Source organism: Sus scrofa, chromosome 5 (assembly GCF_000003025.6).
Source record: "Sus scrofa isolate TJ Tabasco breed Duroc chromosome 5, Sscrofa11.1, whole genome shotgun sequence".
Classification (NCBI taxonomy): Eukaryota; Metazoa; Chordata; class Mammalia; order Artiodactyla; family Suidae; genus Sus; species Sus scrofa.
Window position 1 is genome coordinate 33612133 of NC_010447.5, and position 12863 is coordinate 33624995.

A 12863-nucleotide genomic window follows, 5' to 3' on the forward strand; every position below is an offset into this window, starting at 1 on the left:
CCAGCATTGCCGTGAGCTGTGGGGATGTCACAGTCGTGGCTCAAATCTGGCATTTCTGTGGCTGTGGCATAGGCTGGCAGCTGTAGCTCCAATTTGACCCGTAGCCTGGGAACCTCCATATGCCATGGGTGAAGCCCCATGGGAAATTCCATATGCCGTGGGTGCAGCAAAAGAAATAAAAATTAAACAAATAAAATGTTCTTTTTTTTTGCTGTATAGTTTTTCAAATTCATAATAAAATAGGAGGAAGTTCCTCATTAGGCAATAGTGCCAATCCCAATTCTCCCCGTGCAATTTTTAAAAAATGTTACTTCATTATTTTCCTGCAGGTTAGTTTTTAGGACATCAGAAGATCCCTCTTCAAACATTAAAAAAAAAAGTTTGAAGTCAGTGGACCAATAATGAGTTCCTGTTTTCAAAGGGTGGAGCTGTTAAACGCCCGGGAGAAGAAGGAAGTGAGAAGACCTTAAATACTGGGAACCAGGTCACCCTGTTCAGCCTGGAGCCCCGGCTTCTCAGACAACATGAAGACTCTCCTCGTTCTTGCGCTTCTCCTCCTTTCTGTCTCTGTACAGGCCAAGGTCTATGATCGGTGCGAGTTCGCCAGAATTCTGAAAAAGTCTGGCATGGACGGCTATAGGGGAGTCAGCCTGGCGAACTGTAAGTTAACGCTTCTTCATCCTTCCCAGTCGTTAGCCAGCTGTGGAATAGATACTCCTAGAGGATGAATAATAAGAAATGGATTATTTAAAAATTTTCTTTGAGGGTTTGTACACTTAGAATGGTTAAAAACATTAACCTGTTCCTTTAGAGGCAGATGTACCAGATGGGAGGGACAAATCCTATACAATTCTAAGCATGCCAGGACCTGTTGTATTCTTCTAGGGCCGCTCAATTTGCCAACTGTGCCAGTAGCACATGTAGGCTCACTGACTAAAAGATACATTTTGAACCCCTGAGATACCTCTGTCGTGCTCTTAGTATCTGACTCAAGCCTGAGTAATGTATAATTTTTCTTTCTCCTCTCTCTTTTTTTTCCATTTTAGGGCTGCTCCCGCAGCATGTGGATGTTCCTAGGCAAGGTGTCAAATGAGAGCTGCAGCTGCCGGCCTATACCACAGCCATGGCAACGCCAGATCCAAGCCTCATCTTCTACCTACACCACAGCTCACGGCAACGCCGTATCCTTAACTCACTGATCGAGGCCAGGAAATGAACCCACATCCTCGTGGATACTAGTTGGGTTCATTACAGCTCAGCCACAACAGGAACTCTGAATTTTTCTTGTTTTTAATTCCCCTATGGATGATATTGGGTTTTTATAGCAAAGTTTTCTTTGTTTGTTTTGTTTTGGCTGCACCCACAGCTTGCAGAAGTTCCTGAGTCAAGGATCAAACCCTCGCCACAGCAGCCACATGAGCCACTGCAGTGACAACACTGGATCCTCAACCCACTAGGCCACCATGGAACTCCAAAAGCAAAGTTTTTAAAAAATTATGTTGAATTCAAAAAAAAATTATGGGGAGTTCCCGTTGTGGCGCAGTGGTTAACGAATCCAACTAGGAACCATGAGGTTGCAGGTTTGATCCCTGGCCTTGCTCAGTGGGTTAAGGATCCAGCATTGCCGTGAGCTGTGGTGTAGGTCACAGACGTGGCTCAGATCCCGCATTGCTGTGGCTGTGGAGTAGGCTGTTGGCTACAGCTCCGATTAGACCCCTAGCCTGGGAACCTCCATATGCTGCCCCAGTGGCCCAAGAAATGGCAAAAAGACAAAAAAAAAAAAAAAATGTGTTGAACTCTTAATATACAGGCAGTAGGAACCTATTTCCTGTCAATCAATATTTATATAAAGATCCATGAAATGATGTTTATTATCAAATTAATATTATTCTAGTTGATTACCTGCTTTTCATTTTCTTCCACAGAATTCAAGATGTGCCCTAAGTAAAGTTTACTTTGTATTTTACTCCATATTTGTCATTATAATCACTGTATTTTTCAGATTGAAATCAGACATTCCCCCTCCACGACTTTTTCTGAATGAATGAGCAAGTGGCTGGCTGGCTGGCTGGATGGATGGATGGATGGCTAAATGGATGGATGATATAGTCTTTCCTAAATATGACTCTTATGGTCTGGATTCTAGTTTGATATCCAAATTCACCTTTAGGGATTATGAGAAATTTTCTTGGAGTTGCTCTGTTCCTATGGCACAGTGGTTTAAGAATCTGACTCCAGTGGCTTGGGTCACTGCAGATGTGCAGGTTCGATCCTCAGCCTAGCACAGCCAGTTAAAAGATCCAGTGTAGGTCACAGCTGTGGCTCAAATTCAACCCCTAGCCTGGGGAACTTACATATGCTGTGTGTGCAATCATTAAAAAAAAAAAAATTTAATATAAAAAATTCTTTCTCCCAGAAAATCCTTATTTTTCCTCATAAAAAGCATTTTTCAATTAGCATCTGTATCTGCTGCTAATTACAAAATCCACTCAACAACTCTGCTGATTTTCCTTTCTAGGCTGAATGTTACCAGGAGAAGAGTAATAGCAATGGAAGAAACAGCTATTTTAATATTTTTTAAAAATATTTTATCTTGTTTCATTAGTATTACCAAATGATTTACTAACAAAAGAATTCTCTTAAGGACCCTTTAACACCAAAGTGTTAAAATATTTTACAAGTAACATACATGTTTACACTTACAAAGTAAGTCATTAGTAGAATTGAATTAGCTCAATAGAACTGATTATGCTGTGAACTATAAAGTCATGTGGTGTTGCTGCTTTTTACTAAAAATAAGTTTTTTTTCAGGGGTGTGTTTGGCCAAGTGGGAAAGTGATTTTAACACAAAAGCTATAAACCACAATGTTGGAAGCACTGATTATGGAATATTTCAAATTAATAGCCGCTACTGGTGTAATGATGGCAAGACACCCAAAGCAGTTAATGCCTGTCACATATCCTGCAAAGGTAAGACAAGATAATGTTGAGCGATGAAATAGGACCCATCTGGTTATCCTTATAAGAACAGAGATTCAACAGAAATGAAAAGGTCTTGGTTCACCAGGGACTTAGAAAAACTCCATCTTAACTTCCAGAAACTCTATGTTTTTTCGGTTTGTTTATTTGTCTTTTCTAGGACTGTACCCACAGCTTATGGAGGTTCCCAGTCCAGGGGTCTAATCAGAGCTGTAGCTGATGGCCTATGCCACAGCCACAGCAACGCTGGATCTGGGATCCGTCTTCAACCTACACCTCAGCTCACGGCAACGCTGGATCCCTAACCCACTGAGTGAGGCCAGGGATCGAACCTGAAACCTCATGGTTCCTAAGCAGATTCGTTAACCACGGAGCCACAATGGGAACTCCATAAGAACTCTTTATTATCCTCCTCATAATTCCTTAAGTAAGAAATTAAAGCGCTGGTATCATAAGGGTTGATGTTTTCTGATATACAAAAGTTTCTGGAATGACCTATCAATTTACTGTAACTGAACTTACTGATGCTTTGTAAAGAACAATGCTATTCTTCCTACCAATTCTGCTTGGGGAGGTTTAGGGATAATTTTGTTACTTGGTCTTTTTTTTTTCTTTTTTAATTTACTTCCCTTTATTGAAAAATGAAAAGATTAGCAGTTAACCAATCAAAGAGGAGGAATATGTGTGGTCCTTTTTAAATTTTTTTTTTTTTGCTTTTTATTATGAAATGTTTTAAATACACAGAAAATTAGAAACATTAGTAGAATAAAAAGCAATATGCCCTTCATGTACTTTAACAGTCGTTAACATTTTGTCATATTTACTTCATATGTATGTGTGTGTGTGGATTTTTTGCTGAGTGATTTTAAAGTGAATTAGAAACATTATGACATTTCATTTCAATTCTTTAGTTTGCATTTCCAAAAAATATGGTTCCTATGTAATCATTGTCATTCTAACAAGTTAAGTAATGGACTTGCTTTATTGGAGTGAAACAAATATTCTATTGAATTCATTTAAAAATAAAGATAACATGTGGAATCTTTAGTGCATAAAATATTGAAGAAGTACTGCAAAATTGATATTGTTAAAATTTTAAATATTAAAAGTCCTAATAGAGAAACTTAGTCTTAGAATATTCTTTTATATCTGGCTAATTTATTTTTTAAAATTATTTTGTATTATATAATACTCTGTGGTCATGGATAAAAATTCTGGCTACCCAGAGATTTATGAAACCTGGTAAACACATATTCTTTCAGGATATGTATCAATCACGTATATGAATGTGAAGCTCTACCATGCACATATGTGCCCACATACAAACAAGTACGCAATGTGTCATTTCAACAAAAATGTAATTGGACTATATATACTGCTTCACACTTTGCTCTTTATCACACAAAATTATTTTAAGTCAACAAATTCCAACCTTTATTTCTTTTTAAAGATGAATAGAATTGCTTTATATAACTATTCCATAATTTAACAAACCAGCTCTTACTGTTATACACTTGGGCTTTTCCATTCCTTTCCATTCCCCTTGTATTAATTGCTATGAAACACCTTGTACCTACATTTTTGGGTGTATTTCTTATTATTTCCTTAAAATACATTTGCAGTAGTAGAATTGTGGAGCAAAAAACTGCTAGGCCATTTTCTGCTTGTTTGGTTTTTTTTTTTTTTAATAGTGCCTAGTAAAAAGAGAATCTTCTGTCACATTGGTTAATAATTCCAGAGCTTCCAATGACTTTGGTAAATAAGAAACAGAACACTTTTATTTGATGCCAAAGAATGGAATAATGAAAATTTTTTCTCCCAACATTCAGAGATACATGGACTCTTAAGAAACAATTGTAGGATTTTTCCTCAGCCAAGAGGAGGTTGGCTGAACCTAAACTTAAAGTGAAATCTCTATGAATATTGTTTTCATTTCTCACCACTTCTTTTTCAGTTTTGCTGGACGATGACCTCAGTCAAGATATAGAATGTGCAAAGAGGGTTGTCAGAGATCCACAAGGCGTTAAAGCATGGTATGTTTTTTTTTTCCTTCCAATTTTCTTGTGATATAATTAACATACCTCACTGTATATGTTTAGGGATATAGCATAATGATTTGACTTACAGATATCATGAAATGATTATCATAATAAGTTTAGCAAACATCCATTATCTCACATGGATAAAAATTAAAAAAGAGAAGAAAAAAATTTTGAATGTGAAGAAAAGTCTGAGGATTTGCTCTCTTAGGAACTTTCATATACAACATACAGCAGTATTAATTATCATGTTGTATGGTACAGCCCTAGTATTTATTTATCTTAAAACTAGGAGGTGGTTGTACCTTTTGATTGCCTTCATCCAATTCCCCAACCGTCATCCCACCCCACCCCCACCTCTGATCTCTTTTTCTCTGAGTTTGTATGTTTGTTTGGGAAGTATAATAGACCTAGAACCCTCTGTTAGTTCCTGTTACAGAGCATCTGTGTTAAACACTAAAGGGGAAAGCTTACTCTCCTGTTAGGAGAGAAGTGAGGGAATATTTCCAAAGACCAACGTATGCTACTGAGAACTGAAAATTGTGGCTTTAGATTTATGCTAAACAATGTTTTCCCTGGAAAAAAATCTACTTGAACGGATTCGGAATCTTATTCGTTCACTTCTCAATTTATTTTAGAGGATTGCTAGAGTTTTTCACATCCTCCACATTCTCCCACTTCCTTGTCATATCTTGAAATTACTTTTGGAATTAAGTAAATGTGGAAGGCACTTTGCAGTTGTGTTGTGGAATACACAGGACTCAACATTTGTGTGCAGCATCCTGTACTCTAGGGAAGGCTTAGGAGCGACGTGAAGTACTTTGTACACTTAATAAATAGCAATATTTGGATCTACCTATGGTCTGTATTTCATATATTAATAAAGCATTTTATTCTCCCAAAGGGTTTTGAAGTATGTATATTATAAGGAAGATGTGTTTTAACCTTATTACCATTTGTTTCATCTTTCTCTACAGGGTGGCATGGAGAGCTCATTGTCAGAACAAAGATGTCTCGCAGTACATTCGGGGTTGCAAACTGTAACTGTGCAGTTTTCCTTCTTCAGCTCACCTTGTCTCTTTTTCATATTTAGGAAATAATAGTTGAATGAAAGGTCATACTACCATTCTTGCGAACAAATCATGGTTTTACCGAAGCAAGAGCATAAGGTCTTTCTTTAAGAGGCTTAATGTTTACCTAATGTGTTTATTGTTTGTGTTTATTGTTTTATAGGCCTACAATATTTTTCAATTTGCTAAGAGAATTATTGTTGGTCTGAAATCTTAATTATCAAATATACCTCCAGTACATTCAGTTCTTAATCAAAGAAATAAACCAGAAACAGTCTTCATCTGTTCAGTTATCTCTAAAAACAGTAAAAGATAACCAGTCTTTGTTGGGTAATATAAAATTTTAAAAGGAGCAGAATGCCAGATGGCTAAAAATGAAGACAACCTGAATTAAGAATTTTGCTTTCATAAAGTGTGACCTTTGGCTTAAATGTTTTCTCAGAGATGATTCGTTCATTAAAACGAATTTTAAAATAGTCTCACAATTTAGGTATCCATCTCTTTTAGCCTTTTAAAAACTCATTTATGCATTTTGCTGACCATGAAGGAATATAAAGAGGGATTAGATGAGCTGTGCTTTTCCTGAACTTTATCAGCTTGAATTCATGCATTATGACTAAATTCAGAGGCAGATGAATTCGCAGGCATTGAAATAATTGCTAATTAACCACAGGTGTGAATTTATGCATGCTGTAAAAAGTACAAACATTATCATTAAAAGCTTTGCAATTCATTCCTTGTCTTTCTTTGTTTATACCTATTTAGTGTCTTTGAAGAAATACATAAATATATATATATGTTTGGGGGAAAAATGATTTTGCACTTAATATTTCCTACATCCTCACCTGTACCCAAACAGCTGGATGTTGCTGGAGAAAAATCTATAAACATGCTGACAGATCTCACTCTAAGTTCATATCCACAAATCTTAACTAGGCCCTCACGTCTCCCAGGCCATTCTCGTCACTTCTCTGTAAGCTTTCTGCGTTGGTGTCCCCACCCTCCAAAATGACTGTCACTCTTTTATTTCTCTTCCTCTCATTCCAGAGTCCCAGCACACACACCCGACCACTGGTCTTCTACCATCTCTACTCTCAGTAGATGACCTGGCCTCATGCTACACTGAGAGAATAGAAGCAACCTCATGCTAAATTCTCCCCTCCTGGCCATCCTAACAGAGGTCCTGGCCACCATCCTGTCTCCCTTCCCTGCTATGACCAGGATGAAGGGCCTCTGCTCCTGCCAATGGCAGCGTCTCAACACCCAGGCTCCATTGTAGCCTTCTCACTACTCCAGTTTAGGCTGAGTGTTTCCTGCATCTTGAGTTTCTCCCTATTTGCTGGGTTCCCCCATCATTGTACAAACTGCCATGGGAAACTTCCACCTTACAAAGAGCTCTCCATGGATGCTGCATAACCCTCTAACTACGTCATTCTCCACTCCTTTTTTTAAACAACAGTTCTGAGATGAGATATCTGTATTCACCAAGTCCATGTCCTCACCTCACCTTCCTTCATTTCTCTTTTTAAACTTTTTTTTTTTTTTTTTTGGCTTCTGAGGGCCACACCTGGGGCATATGAAGGTTCCCAGGCTAGGGGTCCAAACAGAGCCGTAGCTGCCAGCCTATGCCACAGCCACAGCAATGCGAGATACAAGCTGCATGCTTGACCTACGCCACAGCTTGCAGCAGCCCCAGATCCTTTAACCCACCGAGCAAGGCCAGGGATCAAATCCGCATCTTCATACCAATGCTAGTCGGAGTCTTAATCGACTGAGCCGCAACCGGAACTCCTTCAACCCTTTGACTGCTACCCTCATTCAGCTGAAAACTGCTCCAACATGACTTCTCTCATGACTTCTTTCTAGTCCAATTTCTAGACAAATTCCAGTGATCACCTGTTTTCTGATCATCTTTCTTGATCACTCAGCTGCATTTGACCATGAACCACTTCATAGTTCTAGAGATCTTCCTCCTCAGCTTTTCCTTGTTTACAACCTGTCTCACTGATGACTCCTCCTTAGTCCTTCCTAGCTGACTCTTTCTCTGCTATTTGATTTTTTTTTCTTTCTCCATTTCTAGGGCCGCTTCTGCGGCATATGGAGGTTCCCAGGCTAGGGGTCTAATCAGAGCTGCAGCTGCCGGCCTACGCCAGAGCCACAGCAAGACGGTATCTGAGCCAAGTCTGCGACCTACACCACAGCTCACGGCAATGCTGAATCCTTAACCCACTGAGCAAGGGCAGGGATTGAACCTGCAACCTCATGGTTCCTAGTCGGATTTGCTAACCACTGCGCCACGACGGGAACTCCTGCTATTTGATTTTTAACTGTGGGAGTGCCCCAGGGCTCAAGCGTATAACCAGATGATAGACTACATGTTTTATTTATTTCTCTCTTCTTGCTGGACTATAACTTCCAAAAGAATAAAGTTTTCCCCATTTTTAAAAATGCATAAATAATCTTTCCCCAAATTTGCAACAATAGTGCAGAATTTTCTTTTTTTCTGAACAGTTTGAGAGTACATTGCCACCACGGTGCCCAGTGACTCTGAATCCTTCAGTGTGTAAATCGTACAGAACCTCAAAATATCATCCAAATCAGGATATTAACATGGACACATTATAACCCTCTAATCTAATCGCCAGATCCCATTCAACTTCATCAATTGTTCTCATAAGTCCTTCTTAATAAAAAGATCTAATTCAGATTCATGTGCTCTGTTGGGTTGTCGTATTTTTATTTCCCTTCAATCTAGATCACTTCTTCAATTTTTTTCTTTGACTTTTATGACTTTAACCCTTTTGAAGACCGCAAACCAGCTATGTTGTGTAAAATGATCTGAGGAATCTCCATATTTTCTTGATTGGATTATGCTATGCATTTCTGGCAGAAATACCAAGGAAGTGATGCTGAGCAGTGATGCTGTGCTCTTCTCTTACATCCTCTCAGGTGGCATGTGGTTTGGAAATGTTCTGTTACTGATGATGTTCACGTCGATCTTTTGATTAAAGTGATATCTGCAAGTCACCTCCTCTGTGAAGTATTTGGGAGAGGGTAAGGTACTTGGAGACTATTCCTCATTAAATTTTCAATTTATGCGTTTCCTTATCATATCAGTATGTACCCCTGGCTTCCTACTTTATTCAAATTATAATGAGTTCTCCATTACTGTCATTTATTTCGATGCTCACACTGTCCCTTATTTGGCCACTAGAGCCCTTGCAAGCTAGCTTTTGTGTCATTTTGACATGTCCCAATCACTCTTTGAACACTTTTTTGTTTTCTGCCACGAGATGTCTTCAGGCTCACTTTGTTCTTTTCCTTTTTAAGCCTGGAACCAGCTATTGCTCCAAAGAGCCCTTACTCTTCATAATGGATAATGGCATTTAAAAAACAAACTCTGGGAGTTCCCGTCATGGCGCAGTGGTTAACGAATCCGACTAGGAACCATGAGGTTGCGGGTTCAGTCCCTGCCCTTGCTCAGTGGGTTAAGGATCTGGCGTTGCCGTGAGCTGTGGTGTAGGTTGCAGACGCGGCTCGGATCCCACGTTGCTGTGCTCTGGCGTAGGCTGGTGGCTACAGCTCTGATTTAGACCCCTAGCCCGGGAACCTCCATATGCCTCGGGAGCGGCCCAAGAAATAGCAAAAAGACAAAAAAATAAAAAATAAAAAAAAAAATAAAAAACAAACTCTGGGCACTAGTGTCACTGTTTCCAGGCCCCATAGAAGATATACATAGTTACATAATATTTGTCTCTATGCCCATCTATTTAAATTGAACTCACATAATATCTCCAATTCTTTTTTTTTTTTTTAATATCTCCAATTCTAATCCCACACCACAAGGTTCATTCTAGTTTGCTCCTTTTTCATGTTGGTAACCCCTTTCTATGACAGTGAGAAACCTGGCATTCATTATCCTTAATATCCTTAAATTGTAGCCTTAGTACACACATGTATTTGATCATTTGCCTGTATGTGACTAATTTCCCAACACTGCCACACCATTGAGTAGATGCTTTCCCCTCATTGGGCCACCCCTTCTTCCACATCTGGACACCATCTCTACTATATGACATCTCTGACACACCATGCTGGACCAGTCTCCTTATAGGAAGGAAGGCAGAAATTTTTTATTCTTGTTTACACCGTACTCCAAATACCTAGAACAGCATCTGTAACCTGATACATGCTTAATAAATACCAGTTGATTGAATTAATCTCTCTCTGATTATTTAATATATCCCCCGTGTTGAGCATTCTGAGATTTTTTTTACTCTCCGAGTCCACTGAAGAAGCACAGCTGCCTCTGAGATTCCACAGTCGGTCTCAAATCTATGTGCATGTAATGCATAGGCCAACCATGGGAGGGCAGCAGAGGGCCCCAACACAAGTGCTGCCTCAGGCTTCAACATTCTGGGGCAATTTTGATATGAATAAACAGGAAAGAATATGGGTTTAATCATATCAGGATATCTTGAGGTTATTAAAAATGAGTCAAGGTAGGGGAAGGGGGATTGAAGGTGACAGCTCAGATATAGAGATGCGATATATCCAAGAAGCACCAGGATAGCCCCACAACGAGGGCTGACAGAAGAAACACCAGACATTAGCAAAAGTTGGCTAAAGAGGAAAAGCAATGTTTGTCGGAGATTTTGCTTAGTGTTTTTAATAAATATATCTTACTTATGCCTGTTATTTTGATGCAATCAAGTTCCCAAACCAAATTTTGACCCTTATTTTGTGAGGAAAAAAAAATCAATATTTGATCATTTTTGAAAAGAAACTCAATTCCTATGTTGCTTAGTTTTACCCAGGATATTATTTGAAATGCAGAGTGATGTTCCAGATGATAACTGAGCTCTTCATGTGACACTAATTTTAACTAAGCCCCAAGCACTCTTCTTGCACTTCCATTCAGTAAACTCATTTTAAAAATGTTTCCTGGAGTTCCCGTCGTGGCGCAGTGGTTAACGAATCCGACTAGGAACCATGAGGTTGCGGGTTCGGTCCCTGCCCTTGCTCAGTGGGTTAAGGATCTGGCGTTGCCGTGAGCTGTGGTGTAGGTTGCAGACGCGGCTCGGATGCTGCGTTGCTGTGGCTCTGGCGTAGGCTGGCGGCCGCAGCTCCGATTCGACCCCTAGCCTGGGAACCTCCATATGCCGCAGGAGCGGCCCAAGAAATAGCAAAAATAAATAAATAAATAAATAAAAATAAAAATGTTTCTTAGGGAGTTCCCATTGCGGCTCAGTGGAAAGAAATCTGACTGGTGTCCATGAGGACTCAGGTCTGATGTCTGGCCTTGCTCAGTGGGTTAAGGATCCAGCGTTGCTGTGGCTGTGCTGTAGGACAGCGGCTACAGCTCCAATTCCACCCCCTAGCCTGGGAACCTCCATATGCGGGGGGTGTAGCCCTAAAAAGACAAAAACCAATTTTTTCTTAGAAGTTGGCTAAAAGGAATTACTAGAAGTTATAATCAGGAGTGACTAATATCATCATAGATAATGTTTTTGTTAAGCACATGTCTATTATGCAAATTATATTCGAAATAATTTTTGATTTTTACAAGGTTATAAATTCTGTTTATAGAGTCAGATAGTTCTACAAGTTTTGTATGAAAGATGTAACTCTCCATTTCTCCTCCTTCACATGCAACAATTTTCTACTCTTTTTAGCTTGGTGTTAAGAATTTTATATTTACTCCCAAGCTTTTAAGTATTTGGCTTATATTTCTCTATCTTGACTTTAAGATATTGATTCCCTCTGAGTAAGCTGGGATTAAGTTCTGTTTCTTCCTCCCCCCATCTCCATCACACATGGCACCTTTCCCCCAAATCCATCCTTCCAATGTAATTATATATACTTTTTTAGATCAACACTGAGTATTCACTAGCCATAAATACAATTACCTTTTCCTCTTATACAAGATTTTATTTTCCCTAGAGCTAATAATTGCATGAGTCTTAAATTGGCTTTTCTGGGTATTTATCGTTAGTTCAGCTCTCAAACTCAAGGTCCTTTTTTTTCTTTGAGGTATGATTGATGTACAATGTTATATGTTTCAAGTGTACAACATAATGATTCACAATTTTTAAAGGTTATATTTCATTTATAGTTATTATAAAATATTGTATATATCCCCTGTGTTGTACAATACATCCTTGTGGCTTATGTATTTTATACTTAGTAGCTTAGACCTCTTATTCCCCACTGCTATCCAGGTTGTCCTATTTAAATCTCCTCTCAGATCTTCAGACACAGCTAGAAAATTCACCAGTCTCATCTTTCTGAGTTTTTTTTTCATTTCCACTACAATAGTTTTAATTTGCAGCAGCTCTCATTCTCTGAATATCCTTTTTTTCCCTTGTTTTGTGTCATGTTTATTATTATTTTATCTGTATATAGTATTAATAATCATTTGGGTTTCTTTTGGTTTTAGTTGACTTCTCTATATTTCCTCTGATCTGCCACTTTGCTTGTTTATTTTGGATTATATCTTTCATATTAGAGGCGTTTCTCAGTTATTTGGTAATCATTGGTTAAATTTAGGACTGGAAAACTAAAAAAATAATTTGACATTCCAAGGGTCTCTGTGGATTTGACCACATGCACTTTGCAGAAGGACGATCAAGTTGGCTGAGTCAGTTTTGTTGAGGATCCTTAGATCTCTCCTCTCAGGCTGGTCAGATTTTCCAGAGAAGCCTCTTTCTACTTCTCTACTAGGAAACAAAGGCCTGGTTGTCAACATTTTAAGAGTTAAGTGAGAGACAAAGGT

At 38.8% G+C, this 12863-nt stretch overlaps 1 protein-coding gene across 1 annotated transcript; it reads left to right on the forward strand.

Annotated features, from left to right (window-relative positions):
- LYZ (lysozyme) lies at positions 461-6821 on the forward strand. The gene is given in 4 exon segments (NM_214392.2): positions 461-660; positions 2812-2970; positions 4934-5012; positions 5996-6821. Coding segments are annotated over 4 exon segments (441 nt in total). The 5' UTR covers positions 461-524; the 3' UTR covers positions 6063-6821.